The sequence below is a fragment of the Homarus americanus genome, unplaced genomic scaffold (genome assembly GCF_018991925.1).
Source record: "Homarus americanus isolate GMGI-L3 unplaced genomic scaffold, GMGI_Hamer_2.0 scaffold41543, whole genome shotgun sequence".
Taxonomy (NCBI): domain Eukaryota; kingdom Metazoa; phylum Arthropoda; class Malacostraca; order Decapoda; family Nephropidae; genus Homarus; species Homarus americanus.
In genome coordinates this window covers 1-17,292 of record NW_024721575.1, presented here as the reverse complement: position 1 = coordinate 17,292, position 17,292 = coordinate 1, and the positions used below count along the sequence as shown (strand labels likewise).

At 38.8% G+C, this 17,292-nt stretch overlaps 1 protein-coding gene across 1 annotated transcript; it reads left to right on the top strand.

Moving 5' to 3' along the window:
* Nucleotides 1-804: 804 nt before the first annotated feature.
* LOC121861762 (galactose-1-phosphate uridylyltransferase-like) lies at nucleotides 805-7,114 on the top strand (the record flags this gene model as incomplete). The annotated part of the gene is made up of 2 exons (XM_042359650.1): nucleotides 805-1,021; nucleotides 6,882-7,114. Coding segments are annotated over 2 exons (423 nt in total), but the record flags the coding sequence as incomplete, so codon positions are not given.
* Nucleotides 7,115-17,292: the final 10,178 nt, after the last annotated feature.

Sequence of the window (17,292 nt, the reverse complement as noted above, 5' to 3'; positions counted from 1 at the left end):
GGACTTGCTGTTTATGAGGTTGGTAGACTTTAAGCTTAACCAATCAACAGTGGCTGCTTTTAGGGATTCAGCATTTTGTCTTCCATAGAAACTTCATTTTGAGTTGATGTAGAGAAATTTGGAGGTGCTATTGTCCATGGTCTTTAGCATGTGTAATTTCCTCCCCTTTCCTCCTGACCTGTGTGATATGTACACCAGTCTCTCAAGAAAGACATTGTTTACTGTGTCATCTGTCAGGACATAGGGACACTGGTTCTTTTGAAATTGGAATTTCAAAATCAATCAATCTATTTCTTTCAATCATAAAAGAACATTTTAAAATGGTAGGAAAATATAAAAAGACAGTGTAAAGGAAGATAAATATAGTATAAAATGAGAGCTGTGCATGCTAGCATCAATGACAGTCTCTACATATATAGTATTCATTTATATAATGACCAACTAGAGGCAGCCGTGCTGAGGGAAGGAGGCCTGTGGCCTGTGTAGGATCCCTCCATTGTTCTTCATAGTTATATCTAAGGCTAGCTTGAGCTAGCAGACTTTTCATAGATCTTCCACCTTCTGTATGAAGAAGTATGGAATGAGTATGGGCACATTCTGGATTAGCATGGGTGAAGGTGAATTTATACACACTTGACAAGACAGCTGTGAAGAAATTAATAAAACTGGATGGATCTCACTACTGGTCCTGTTTAGATAATTTAATGTCAACTGGTTCATGTAACTGTATACCGTATTTTAATTAATGGTTTCTTTGTAACTTATGATGTAGAAATTAATATAGCATTTATTCCCACTTTCTAGGATCGATTGGTGGTAACAAATAGCCACTGGGTGGTAGTTGTTCCATACTGGGCAGTGTGGCCATATGAGACTATGATTCTTCCTCGGCGTCATGTTACCCGCATGACAGAACTGTCTAATGAAGAGAAAGATGGTCTGGCAGACATTGTCAAGAAGCTGACGACAAAGTACGATAATCTCTTCAAGTGCTCCTTCCCGTACTCTATGGGGTGGCATGGTGAGTAGTGTACTAGGCATTTTCACCTTATGTTTGGCTGATATCTTATTTTGAAGAGGATATATGAATTTATGACACTTGTGTGTACTGTATGTGTATATATATATATATATATATATATATATATATATATATATATATATATATATATATATATATATATATATATATATATATATATATATATATATATATATATATATATATATATATCCGAATCCATAGTTTCAATGGGTTTTTGGGTAATTGGTTCCAGCTCACTAAAAAATGCCTAAATTCAACAAAAAAGGTAGAAATGTACACTTACTTTGATGTGTGTATGTAGAAGGCTCCTGGATGATGCTGATGTGAATTTGAAGTGGGAGGTGGAGGAGGAGAAGGGAGAAGAGAAGGAAGTGGAGGTGGAGGAGAAGCATTTTACTGCTTCTTGGATGGTGAGTCACCTTCCATGAAAATGTCAGGAACCTCTGGACTGACAGATTCTCCACCATGAACATCCTCTCTCCTTCTTGAAGTGGAAGGCTGAGGGCTAGCATCTTGTTCCCTCTGCCTTTTACTGAAGAAAGTGTCAATTGTGGTCTGTGGGGCATCTGTCCTCCTCACCATTAACTTATGTTTAAAGAAGGAGACCACTGAGTCCTCAACATGACACAAAGCTAGTTCAGTTTTTTCCACTTCTGGGTGCTTTGAAGCCAGTTCCCTGAACTTCTCCCAATGGTAAATCACATCTTTCAACTGTGTAGCTGACATATGGTCATCACTTTCAATTTCCTCCTCACCACTGTCAGCCTCTACCCGTAACATCTCATCCAGTTCCTTCAAGTCATTAGGAGTAAGTTCCTCCTCATGAGACATCACAAGCTCTTCCACATCCTTCTCCACCACTTCAAGACCCAATGACTGACCAATGGACACAATCTCCTGGTCCAACTCTGTGTCATCCTCAAATCCCTCAAAATCATGGACTACTGATGGCCACAGTGCTTTCCATGAAGAATTGAGGGTTCTATTGGAGACTTCTTGCCATGATGACACAATCAATTTTACAGCCTCCAGGACGTTGAATTGTGTCTTCCAGAACTGTTTCAGTGTTAGTTCAGGATCAATGGAAGTTGCCTGATGACACCTCATAAACATTTTCTTCATGTACAACTTCTTGAAGTTGCTGATCACATTCTGGTCCATTGGCTGTATGAGTGATGTAGTGTTTGGAGGCAAAAACAACACTTTCACAAAGTCAAATTGATACTCCAAATTTCTGGCAAGGTCAGGGTCATGACCAGGAGCATTATCCATGAGGAGAAGAGCCTTTAAAGGAAGTTTATTGGTGGTTAGGTAGCTCTTGACAGAGGGGCAAAACACATCAACAGCCCATTCATTAAAGAACTGTCTTGTCACCCATGCCTTACAGTTGGACTTCAATAAACTCCAAGCATTGTTCTTACCACTTTCTGTTGCTTGAACACCCTGGGGTTTTCAGAGTGGTAGACAAGCATAGGCTTCAGTCGGAAATCCCCTGAAGCATTGGCACCAAGCAATAGAGTGAGACGGTCTTTCATGGGTTTATGCCCAGGTAAAGAGGCTTCATCCTTGGTGATGAATGTTCTTTTGGGCATCTTTTTCCAGAACAGCCCAGTTTCGTCAACATTGAAAACTTGCTGTGGAAGATAATTTTCTTCTTCCATCAGTTTTTTAAATTCAATTAAAAACTTTGCTGCCCCTTCTTTATCAGCACTAACAGCTTCACCATGCCTAACAACACTTAAAATGTCACTTCTTTTCTTAAATTTTTCGAACCAGCCTTTGCTAGCCCGAAAATCTTCAAATTCTGTTCCTGAAGAACCAGGTTGATCTGTCTTTAAATGTTCATAAATCTCCCTGGCTCTTTCACAAATGAAATCACCAGAAACTGAATCACCTTTCATCTGTTTTTCCCTAATCCAGATGATAAGTAACCTCTCAGTTTCTACGATTAGGGATCTACTTTTAAACACTCTTGTAGATTTGTCTCTCACGTTCACTTCCTTAAATTTGTCTTTTTGTGCAAGAATTGTCGACACAGTTGATGCCGACATGCCATATTCTTTGCATAGCGCATTTGATTTAATACCTTGTTCGTGTTTTTTTATTATTTCCTGCTTCATTTGGATTGAAATCACTTTTCTTGATCTCTTAGGCCCCATGCTGGATTCAAACAATGGCAACACGTATTTTTCAAAGTTAAACTAGCTGTAAATAAAGAATATTTTCTTTAAAATAACACTGCACTGCACTATATATTGTCAATATGTAAAATAATTTTCAAAATGACCAATAATTTGCTTGGAAACACAGAAAAAAAGCGTTTAGTTGAAGAGTCTCAAGCAAGATGTTACCTCCAGTGAAAACAGAGAGAGACTAACGCCTGTTTGCTGTGTTAAGAGGCTGGATGCCGCGCATTAAACTAGTCACTTTACCTTCAATTATGTTCAATAATTGTTAAAATGACTAAAAAAGTTAATATTAAACTTTTAAAATAATTGAATAGTATAAACTTCTTGATATTTACAAAAATAGTAAGGAATTTAAGCCCTAGAACCGATTAATGTATTGGCGGACTGATACTAAAGCTGGTTGCCCGGTCAGTGCAAGCGAAAACATGTTGAGGTCGGTTCGTAAGAAGTTCGTTAAGCGAAATTTTTTTCGTTAAACGAATTGAAGATCCTTATGGAAGGCAGTTCGTTAATCGAAATTACGTTAACAGAGGTGTTCGTTAAACGAGGGGTCACTGTATATATATATATATATATATATATATATATATATATATATATATATATATATATATATATATATATATATATATATATATATATATATATATATATATATATATATATATATATATATATATATATATATATATATATATATATATATATATATATATATATACATACATACATACATACATACATACATGATATAAGTCTTCATTCTGGCGGTCAAATTGAACCGTGGGTCCCGTAAGCGAGAAGCAGCGTAAGCGAGCCAGTCGGCCCTTAACATACGCGGGGGTTAGGTAACAGAGATACCCGAATTTAAAAAATGTGCTTGCTGCCCCCCAAAAAACCCCTATTTACCATATATACCTGTGTGTAGTTCGAGTTTTTAAGACCAAATTATTTGGCAAAAAATTGGGGGTCGACCTCTAAACGGGTAATAGTTTTGTTAGGTTGAAAAATATTTACCAGTAACTACCAGTAAACAATGGAAACGATGCACCAACGCACCACCAGCTGTGAGTGTCGGTACAGTTGCCAGGGCAGATCTCTTGCGTCATCATAGCAAGCCCAAAGTAGCCAAATGCATGGTATGGTAGCACAGGACGATGTAAAACATAAAGTATTCATTTTTTAAAGTTTATTTATAGATACTGTACATAAATCTTTGTTCATTACATTTGAAACATCAATCTTTGTTAATTAAATTTGAAACAAAAGAAAACTACGATACCGTATTTCTAAATACCGGGTATTTTCATTAAAATATTACATCACAAGTGTATTTTACCTTAACTGTGACTCAATGAATATATTCTCAGAAATAAATATGGAAATGTAATATTTTTGCTGAAATGACGTACGTATTACAGTGGAAAGTGGGATAAAATCATGACGAAAACAATGACTTTCGCTTTCTTTCGTTCAAAGATGTTACCGTAATCGCTTTTCGAATGGTTTTCAGTTAAAAAACTGTTGTATTACAATAATTTTCCCTCCAAATTGACTTGAATAAATACTTGAATGGAAATATACAATATTTTTGTTGAAACTACCCGCGTTTCAGTGTAAAGTGTCGTAATAATAAATGGTAAACAATTTGCCTTCGGCACTCGGTGTTTCAGGCACAGCGAGCCTCAGTTTATAGGACGTAGAGTGTTTTTACTGACGGTTTTGTTGTTCCATTACCCTCAAAAACTTGGGTCGACCTATAAACAAGGAATATCATAAATTAACGATTTTTTGGTCAAAAAATCATGGTCGACATACAATGCTGATGTCAACACAAGCGTGGTTACAGCGAGACTGACTGAGTGAGGGAGCGCGGGGTGGCATGACGCGCGATGCGTGTGTGTGTGTGTGTGTGTGTGTGGGGTGGCGGGGGGCGGTGTGCAGTGTGTGGTGCCGCGCGCGATTTGAATGTACTTCAATGTACAGAATATTCCTCCGGCAGGGCAATCCGCGTATTTGCAAATCCGTGTATGCTAAACCAGCGTATGTTAAGGGCCGACTGTAACAGAACATATGGGATTAATTGAAATAGAGACTGGGCCGACCCCCAAACTACACTTTTTCTGACACAATAGTACGTTGTAGTAAAAATAACACCTTAATTTTATGATGGTATGCACACACAATTAATATTTAAGAGAAATATTAATAATATTAGGTTTTTTAACTCTTACTTAGTAGAAGAGATGGCTGGGTACACGGGGATTGGGGTTGGTTCTGAGGCAGAGGGCAGACTTCAGAACTTGACACTGTACCTCAAATAAATAGCAGCAACTTTTAACCAAACTTAGTATTGGTAGAGATGCAAAATGCAAATGGGTGGTGAGTGAGCTGTTGCTTGCAGATAACATGGGTTTGAGAAGATATGTTGCAAAAACAGTACAGTATTAGTGAACCAACTGGGACACCCGGTGTTAGCCAGGCTTGGATTCGATGAAGTGAAATTAACTTAAGTATAACAAAATTTAACAGGACCGAACCCCCAGCCCAGATTACACCTTCGGTTACATAACCATACCACTTCTACTAGAACACATTTAAGGACATCTGGACATGATAAATTACAAATGAAAAGTATTGTACCTCGGTAATGGGAACGTATACTGTACAGTACTGTATTCATCTTTTAAAAGTACATCTACTGTACAGAGATTTACACATTTACCTTCTTATATTTATCAAACAAATAATAATCTCTTTATTATGAAAAAACAATTAGGGTTAAATTAATATCAGTAAATGATTCAATGTCTAATTACTACTGTAAAGGTTTCAGACACAGTAAGTATGGATCACTGAACTTCATTCTTGTAAACAAACTCACAGGTAGATGACATGCAGATGGATGATAGTAATGGTGGTCCTGAGGGTAATTTTGACTTAGGTGAGGTAGTAATGGTGGATGAGACTGGTTATAGGCAGTACCGGCACGTACAAGGAATTATGGTAATACGGTACTTACAGGTATTTTTGAGGTGTTACTAAAGTAAGCCTCTGATATTAGCTGCACCCCCACTTTGGCCATTTTTTTTTTTAAGGAAAAAAGTGTCGCTGATATTCATCAAAATGCATTGTATGTATAGATATGGATATATGAATACTGTACGCCTAAAAGTATGTTCACTTACGGGAATAAAGAGAAACAGTCAATAAATGAAGAAGCACACAAGAACAATGATATGTATCGGTTCACTTAGCCAGATTCGCAGTCTTACACAACTTCACAGTTTGAATCCAACCTTGAAGAAGATTTAGCTGTTCAAAAGCTAATACTATAGTTTGCTTCAGTTATTTCATGTTATTAGTGCTACAGAAACTAATGTTAATGAAAAGGATCTTTTTTACTTGTTTCAGTGTATCTTGAACATGAAAAAAAAATTGAAGTGCATCTAATAAATAATATAAGTCTGATTTGAATTAAATGATATAATAAAAAAAAACTTGGTTTACACAAAACACTGAGGCTAAAGCTGTGTACATCATTCAGATTCTTTTTTTACTCAGATAATGCATTGCCTTATGCTTTGGCCCTGGCAGGTTTACCCGTCTTAGAGTGAGAAAGATTTTAAATGGTACTTAATTCTCAGGGGCACCAACTGGTCCACGGCTGGAGAATGAGGAGAAGCACTGGGTGTTTCATGGCTGTTATTACCCACCTCTGTTACGCTCAGCCACTGTTAAGAAGTTTATGGTGGGCTATGAGATGCTGGCTCAGGCTCAACGTGACTTGACAGCAGAACAGGCTGCACAGAAATTGCGAGACCTCTCTGAAATTCATTATAAAATCACATAATAAAAAATTTTCATGTTGTGCTGTACAGTATATTCTTTCTTGTTTCCTTATTTCAAGATACAAAATATAAGAAAACTTTGAAGAATTACATTGCACAAATTAGAAATATCGAATGAGGTTTAAGTGCTAGTTATATGAATAATTAAACTGTTAAGCCTGATGGTTACCTTTTATCATAATAGTGTTAAGAGGTTTGAAGTAATGAACAAATGCAATGATTGGCTGCTGAAAATATATCTTCTGATAATATAAAATTGGGATTGATCACTACACCCATCAAAAGTTTCAGGAATACAGTACTGTACAACTATGTAGTTTAATCCCTGATATTTTATAATTGGTACAGTATCATTACAATTTAAGATTTGTTCCTATTGCTATGTGGAATGAAAATCTCCAATCAAATTTCTGTTAAGTACAATACAGGTACTATGAATTCACTTTTGAGTTAATTATCATGATCAGAAACAATGTACAGTAAATCTTTGATAACTCGGCACCAATGGGGCTCTGGCCTTGCCGAATTATCCCAAATCCTGAATTATCAAGGCACTTCCCCATCTACAATAAAACAACAATAAAATATTATCGACCCATATACGTGTACCACAACAGAGGCATGGTAGGTGACGCAGGAAAATCGTAGGTGGTGGCAGGGGGAACGTTGCATAAACAGTAAACAGTTTGGTACTGGGGATTTTGGGGGAAGTGCTGTATGTCTCCCCAAACTGCATTAATAAAGACCAAATACTGAAAGGACCTGGGTGTTTATGGTGACAATGAACTGAAGTTCTCGGACCATGAGAAGGTGAATCGAGCAACTAAACTAGTAGGTCTTATAAAGAGGGTGTTCAGATCTCTAGACACTGTCCCTTGTAACGCTCTTCAAGAGTGTGGTACTTCTCCGCCTGGAGTATTGTCACCCTGTCTGGTCCCCTAGATATGCTAGGGACTGTCAGTGGTCCAAAGGAGGACCACCAGTCTAGTGCCTGAACTTCGGCACCTCCGTTATCCAAAGAGATGAGAGCGCCTGCAACTGCCTAGCTTATACTACAGACAAACTTTTTCGGAGTGAGAATAGTGAACTCTTTCAACATCAGACTTGACCAACACTGGAGCATGTTCAGAATACATTCAGGAGCCAGTGCCCTCCCAATACTTGCAATACTGGGTAACAGAGACGTGACTGACCGCCCAAGTGGCTAACTCACTTATATATTGCTATCGAAACAGTTTATTGAGCTAGAAAAAAACAGATACAGAATGGATATTAAATACAATTTTAACATTACTGAGCCAATTGAGAGCCTGAGTTCTCTTGGTGGCACCTGATATATGCTGTACATTTATCTCGAGGAGGTATTATGAAGCATTTGGTATCCTCTGGGATAGTACACGTAACATGGTGTTAGTAAGAACATATGAAAATGTCGCCAGGATTATCAGTTGTTTTTGTTTTTTACTTTTATATTTCAAGTACTGTGTATACATATTTTTCAGTGGAGTTGATATACATTAATCTATTTCACTGCGGAAGAGAATAAAAGTAAAAACCATTGAATCGTATTACTGTTTGACTTTATGGTTTGTGATATTGAACCATTGTGAATTTGATTTATTTTTATTTTTACGGGAATTAGCCCACCCGGGCACAGGTCACTAACCCACATCGGGGCCTGGGGGGTAATAATAATAATAATAATAATAATTATAATAATAATAATTCATAGTAAATAAAATTATAATATAAAATACAAAATAAAAAAAAAAATATAATAATACAGTAATAATAACAAAGAACCATAAATAAATACAAAAATGAAAAAAAAATCAAAAGTGAGAAACATTATATGTATGTTGTGTTGTCAATAGTAAGAGAAACAATTGAGACCAAGCAATTGTGTGTAAATGAGACAGAGTCAGATCAGCAACCTGGGACTTGGTCACAATTTTCGTGTTGCCATATGGCAGCAGGGTCTACCATTAGACAACACATTATGCTGTTTCAATAATTTCATCTAAACTTCTTATTGTCTACGCTAAAAGGCAGGTTAACATTGGCTAGCGTTTTCTAATTCTTACATTACAGCTTAAGAGAAAACGTAAAACTTTTCTGGGCCTGTAGGAGTACCCACAGACAATAAAAAAAATAACAATATTATGAATGGGATACTTATACAAGATTAACTTTGCATATTCAGAAAGGGCAAAATTCGAATGATAAATATAGACGCCCTTGAACAGAGAGAAGTAATAAAACAAAAATTTAATTTATAAGGTCAATATGAAAGTGTCAAGAAATTATATGGGACTAACCACTTGTTCTGTGGATTTCGATATAATTTTTGTGGTTTTATTTATAATTAGTTAACGGAGACCAATATACTTATATTTTGTATTTGTCCAGCTTACGATAATAGTGTGGTCCCTGGAGGAAAGAGTAGCATGTAATATATATAAAAGTAGAGGGTAAGGCTTAAAATAGCTGAACGATAAAGAAATACAAACTCCTTAGCCTTTAATATAGATGCATTTATCTCCTTCCCGAACCTTTAAAATTGAGTGGCCTACCTGAGCCCTTTAAAGTGTAACCTGTAGCTTCGTAAGGTTACCACCCCTTCTCTCTCTCTCTCTCTATCCACACCTGCATATTTATAGTAAAGATATATATTATTATTATTATTACACTTTTCTAATAAAATTTGGCGTATTTTTGGTAATTTTTAGTAATATCATGAGTGAGGCGTCAGACATGTAGGAAGCCTCACAGCTGAGCTGGTGGTGGTGGTGAGGGGTGGCCCAGGCAGCCCCAGGTGTGCATCGCCACACACACACACACACACACACACACCTGTTACCATAACATATGCAAATACACACCTCTCTCTCTCTCTCTCTCATCCACTACTTGCCTTCTTCATCCACCTTCATCCCTCATACATCTGTCCTCACCCGGCACTTCACACCTTGTTCTCACCCGGCACCCCTCACCTTCCTGCCCTCACCTGGCACCTCACACCTTCCCTCCCTCCTTTATCTCTCTCCAACTGACTCAATATTCCTTCTATGAGTCTCCAACCCCTACACTTCTCCCCCACCTCCTCCCCTCTTTCTTCTCCCTCATCTCCTACCCTCCTTTTCCCTCCTCCCTTCCTTCTCTTCCACCCTCCTCCACCCCTCCTACTCCCTTTTCCTCGTTATCCTAATTCCCTCGTTCTCTCTCCTCTATTCTCTCCTCCTCCCTCCTACTCTTCCCCTTCCTCCCCTACCTCTTCCGCTCCCCAACAGACAGAAACACAGCCTCCGTCAATTTGCAATACTTGAGTGTCCCATATGCTATAGAGGTGTTCACATGTATAGAGGTTTGACATGTATATTAACAATACAGGTATACAGTTCAACATATGAATAGACCCTGTAGGTATACCCTTTGCCATATACAGTCCCTGGACAGTGTAGGTAAACAACGATAGTTAACAGTAAGATATTTCGACCAGTGAGAGCCGACTTTAATGGATGTGAAGTTGTAAGAAGAGATCGATTATTTTGACACTAATGTCCTGTGTATTAGTCTTGCGTGGGGTAGCTTCTTCGACTGTGAGTTTCTCGGTGGCAAATGTTGACTCAAAATGACATTACGTCTTGCTTTTTTACTTTGTTTTTTTTAGCATTTTATCTTTATTTTTTTGTTATATCCTTGTGAATGATTCTTATGACACTTGTTCCCTTCCTTCGTCAGGTTGAAGAAGAAGCAACCAATAGCAAGGGTGACGTGAAGTAGAATCAGGATATACGTAAGTAACCTAACATGTGTTTATCCAGGTGTTATAGTCCATATAAATGAGCTAAATGTGCAGGTGTCGTGTTGATTTAGTAGAGATGTATTCAGGTCCACGCTGCAGACCAGCTTTTTAGAGTACGGCCATGGCGGATCATTTTCGGAAAAAGAAAAGATAAGATTCGTTTTCACTCCCCTCTTTCTTCCCCCCCCCTCCCTCTCCCCTCCCCTCCCCTCCCCAGAAAATAGCAGTATGGATAAGGTGAGTACCTCTCCTTCCCCCCCCCCACATCCCCCTTCCTCTCAAGAAATGGCGAATTATTTGGCAATCAATCTTGGACATAACGAAAAAATCGACTGTAGTGGTGATGCTTATCTCCCCCTCCCTCCCTTTTTTATTTCCCCAAAGAGCAGGTGTTCCCTTTACTTTTGAAGAGAGAATCCCCCCTCCCCCCTTCCCCCGCCACTGTGTGTTTTCAACCCAAGTAATTTTTTCACGTATACAGCGAGGTGTTGTCCCCACAAAATACTCTTCCTCACTCTTGGTAGACCCAGGGGCGTCATCATAACACAGGTTCTACACCCCGGCTATTAGTTAAGTTGCCCGTGTGTATGTCTGTCATCAAGTAGGCATCTCATAACTGTACAGTATTAGCATACCTAACGGTAGATGTTCCAGGACTCTGTGTATCATCTGGTTTTTTTTTCTCCTTCGTGTAGGTGTATGAGCGCCAGATCACCCTTGGATTTCCTTCTTAACTTTATCGCTTCCTCTGAAATGTTGTTTTGTTTTCCTTGTAAAAAGAATTCCGTGGGAGAAAATATTCCCCTCACCACGACTTACGTACCTAATACCTTCACTCTACAGAAACTCGTTGAAATGATTGGTAAAAATTCACAAGTGCCTGAGGATACTGGTGGTGTGGGCGGTAATGAACATATGTGACGCTATGACCCTTTAACATGAGCTGGGTGGCGCGCAGCTTGAAATTGGTCCATTGACCTCCTACTCCTTTTTCATCTTGATTTATCATATCGAAGCTCAAGCTTATGGTTGTTATAGTGAGGTAAATCTATTTAAAAGGCGGTGGAATGTTTCGTATCACTGTATCTACGGAACAGCCACCCCTCCCCATGACACCTGCACAGCTGGTAGTGCCGCTTGAGTGGCTGTCATGTGCGCGGAGTCTCCGAACTGTGTAGTTGTGCTCACACCCACCAGAGGCGCCACTAAGTCGTAGCGGCTGGCAGACGACGCCGCAGCCAGTCAGTCACAGCCTTTCGTAAGGAGAGGTGTTGCCGCTCCTCGTTCCGTCACCTCACACACCTGCTTCACCTCAAGAGTTGTCACCTGAGTGTGATCTTATGGAGTCTTAATTAGGTTCTCACCACCTTTCTGGACTACTAACACGTGCAAGGACTGAATCGTGAATCATATTGGAAACCTCTTGTGTGTGTTTTGAAACCATGGATATAATAGATACAACACTGGAAGATTTTGCCGAGAACGACCTCAAGGAACTATGGGACTCTGACTACTATGCGGTGAGTAGCAGCATGTCTCGGCGACTCGTGTAGTTTATCTTATCTGTAGCGGGTATGTGTCACTCTCCCCGACCCGTGCACCTCCCTCTCACCCACACTTGTACAATATGGTCCATTACACACCCTGATAGCCACACCTGTCACTGTCTCATTTGGGATGTGCAGCACCTCTTCCTGGAATTATTAGTTCATAACACATGGCATGACACGGGGTAGTTTAGGTATGTGACACGGGGTAGTTTAGGTATGTGACACGGGGTAGTTTAGGTTATGACAGGGGGTAGTTTAGGTATGTGACACGGGGTAGTTTAGGTTATGACAGGGGGTAGTTTAGGTATGTGACACGGGGTAGTTTAGGTTATGACACGGGGTAGTTTAGGTTATGACACGGGGTAGTTTAGGTTATGACACGGGGTAGTTTAGGTTATGACACGGGGTAGTTTAGGTGTATGACACGGGGTAGTTTAGGTATGACACGGGGTAGTTTACGAGGTGATAGTCAATAGAGTTGCTGTCAGTAAGGTAATTCATTCTAATTTCACCTCAAGTTGTCACCGCTTGTTGAATATACACCACTGTTTTTTATGTGTGTGTACAGGTGGTAGGAATGTAAGCGCACATGTGTGTGTATGTTCCTGCGCATATATATATAGTTATTTCCGTTTATCCTCGCGCATGTATACCTGTGGGTGGGTGCGTATGCGTGTCTGTATGTGATTTATCTTGTGTACAGGTGCGTGTAGAATGTGACATCGTGTAGGTATTTAGGTTGTTATGTGTACTTGTACTTGACCCGGTACACACACACACACACACACACACAAACAATAACAATAACAACTGTAATCAGCAAAAACAGTAAACGACAATGACAACTGTAAACAACAACAGTAAACAACAATAACAACAGTAAACAACAATAAACAACAATGACAACTGTAAACAACAACAGTAAACAACAATAACAACAGTAAACAACAATAACAACAGTAAACAACAACAGTAAACAACAGTAACAACAGTAAACAACAATGACAACAATAAACAACAATAACAACAGTAAACAACAATAACAACAGTAAACAACAATGACAACAATAAACAACAATAACAACAATAAACAACAATAACAACAGTAAACAACTACAGTAAACAACAATAACAACAGTAAACAACAACAGTAAACAACAGTAACAACAGTAAACAACAATGACAACAATAAACAACAATAACAACAGTAAACAACAATAACAACAGTAAACAACAACAACAGCAAACAACAACAACAGTAAACAACAATAACAACAGTAAACAACAGTAATCAGCAAAAACACTAAACAACAATAACAACTGTAGACAAAAACAACAGTAAACAACAATAACACCTCAATGTAAACAATAGACAATTTATAAAGAGCACAACAGTTGGCAACACCGCAGCCATGTATGTTTTATGGACGTGCACCGCTGCTTGTACGTGCTGTTGTGTACGTAACTCAATGTACGTTTTTCATGATTTATTAAAGTACAAATTTTGATGAACTTGATGTACGTGAATTAAGTGTACGTAATTTGATGAACTTGATGTACGTGAATTAAGTGTACGTAATTTGATGAACTTGATGTACGTGAATTAAGTGTACGTAATTTGATGAACTTGATGTACGTGAATTAAGTGTACGTAATTTGATGTACTTTGTGTAATTCAACCTTCGTATTGTAATGTACATGGAGGTAAATAATCCCATGCAGATATTTAAATGTTTGTGTTGGGAGACAGGTAGGTGTTACCACAGCTGTGTGTCATGTGAACTTCCTGAAGCCATTATCTGGGTACTTGCAACCTTGGCTCGTGTCGACAATTTCATGAGTAACTGAGTGAAATTGGCGGGGAGTGTGTCGGCTTTGTCAACAGATAGCCTATATTACTTTGTTGAGAAAATACACGTTAAGTAAAGATAATTTAAATATTGTACAGGTATTAAAATTTATATATATTTGAAAATAACTATATTGTTTATTATTTATATGTGTGTGTGGTAAGTTTGAGGTGTAAACAGGGCAGCTTAGTATGTGTGTGTGGTGAGGTTGGGGTGTAAACAGGGCAGCCTAGTATGTGTGTGTGGTGAGGTAGGGGTGTAAACAGGGCAGCCTAGTATGTGTGTGTGGTGAGGTAGGGGTGTAAACAGGGCAGCCTAGTATGTGTGTGTGGTGAGGTTGAGGTGTAAACAGGGCAGCCTAGTATGTGTGTGTGGTGAGGTAGGGGTGTAAACAGGGCAGCCTAGTATGTGTGTGTGGTGAGGTAGGGGTGTAAACAGGGCAGCCTAGTATGTGTGTGTGGTGAGGTAGGGGTGTAAACAGTTGTATAGAACCATCCACATCCTGAAGACAGATTTATTGCCCAATATTTTTACGATATCTTTTCCTACTAAGACCGATATCGTAACTAAATGTGGGCGTATTTACTCGATATTTTATTTTCGTTAATTGATATCTTAATGCGTTATCTTCACAATAGCACCGATATTTCTTTGTCTTTATCCCGTATTACAAGTGGATAACGAGGAATCAGATGGATTGTTCAATAGTGCGTCGCTGGGATGCGTGTTTACTCTCTGTCTTCCTCTCCCCTTCCTATACCTTCAGTTTTATCCATTAATATCACTTCCATTATCTCATCTCTAATTACATAACAATAGTCTTTTATCTCATTTTTCTTATTCTGTATTTATCAGTTTATCAGTTTATCTTCAACATTTTCCTGTAGCACCGCGTCTCTGAGACACTTTGGCCACTCGTGTCATCTGCCGAGTGTCTGAAGTTATATAGTTATCAATATTGTTTTTTTAAATACTGGAATTATCGCCTTTATTTAATACCATTTAAAGTTGTTTGGGATTTTCTAATATTTTGGTTTTGTAATAGTTTGGTGTTGTTTAGTGGCTAGGGATTTTATATATAAAGATACAGAGTAATTTTGAAATAGAAAGTGATTTTTTTTTCTATACTGTATATGGGGGGGAAAAAAGTTGATTCTTTCATCATGTTTGAATGGAAATAAAGACTAAAGATTTATTTAAGAAAGATGATTTAAACTTGAAAGATATTTATTGTTACGTGAATTATATCGAGGCAAAAAATAAAAAAACACTGCTACAGGAACTAAACAAAGGGGGGGGGGGTGGTGCTGAGGAATAATCTTACTGAGAAACATAGAACAATTATCTTGCCGTGGTGGTGAGAGATAATCTTACTGAGAAACATAGCAGTTATCTGTGTGAGGCGTGGGGTTACTATCAGGTGGGTGACTGTCTACCTGCAACACTTCAGTCACACCAACACGTGCGTCTAGTGTTTGCAGGATAACTGGGTGGACTGATCAACCATTGGCATTATCCTGATGGACATTGATCATTCACCTTCATTATTCTGTTGGGCATTGATCATTCACCTTGTTTACACTGTTGGACATTGATCATTCACCTTCATTATTCTGTTGGGCATTGATCATTCACTAGTGTGTGGCTACAGTGTACTAGTGCGTGGCTACAGTGTACTAGTGTGTGGCTACAGTGTACTAGTGTGTGGCTACAGTGTACTGGTGTGTGGCTACAGTGTACTAGTGTGTGGCTACAGTGTACTGGTGTGTGGCTACAGTGGACATCATTTAGAGTTAGGTACACATGCACTCCTTCAACACGGCGGCGTATTAAAACACACCCCTGCAACTCTGGGCTCCATACGTGTACTGTATAATAATATTAATTGCTTACTCCGCTTCAACAAACTGTAAGGTCATTTAACCACGTTTCTGAGCGAGTCATTCCACTTATCTATCAATAACTAAAGAATTACAAGATAATCAATTCGTTATCTCCGTATCATAATGCATTCGTTGTTTGGTGTCATTTTTGTTTCAGATGGGAGTGGGATAATGTCATGTTAAGGTCATATATGATCAAGTTTTGGTTATATAAATCTATTAATCTTGGTTGGTAAATGTTTATGTGGTCCGCTGTGTCCATATCGCCCCTAACAGCATCACGGGAAGTCTCTATACGTTACTGTTTGCTGTACTATATTGGCCTGTGGAATAATTTATAGCAACAAAATCATGTTTACGAATGTCAACTGACTCATGACATCAGGAATGTTGACAGATCGATCATCATCGGTCGAGGTAACAGCAGCAGGGTGTGTTAGGGTGCGTGTGTGTTGTGTGTGTGTTGTGTGTGTTGTGTGTGTGTTGTGTGTGTTGTTTACAAAGCACCTTGATGTTTGTGTTTGCCGAGTCCCTAAAGCAAATTACACCTGCAGAATATTATGTAATCTGTCAAATTTTCTGTACATGGTTTTGATGTTCCCTATTGCGGCTATAACTTACACGTGCTGGTTTAATAGTAAAGAAAACACTAAAAAATATTTAACATTATTGGAAAGCGAGTTAATGAAATATATGTTTAATGATACGCGCGTCTTTACGTCACAGGTCCATACGGGTGAGATTAGACATGTCAACATTTATCTCATCTGGGGCAAGAGTAGGATATAACTGTATGGTGACACTATAGGAAAGGAAAAAAAAAAGGATTGTGGTACTGTAGAGGCGAGGTAGTGTGTATACTTAACGGCACTTCCACCCTTCCGAGTGTTTAGTGTCAAGAGAAGGTTACAGCGGCCGACATGGTCTATATTGAATAACATATACATAACATTGTCACCCTCGTCGGGGTTTTTGATGTGAATGTGAGGAAGCGGAGTGGGGCGGTGGCGGGGTGAGGAGGCGGGCTATCTCTGCTTGACACTGGCAGGACCTTTACGCCTCACCACCACCCCCTCACCTCTCACTGACCATTTCCCTCACCACCATCCTCACCCCCCC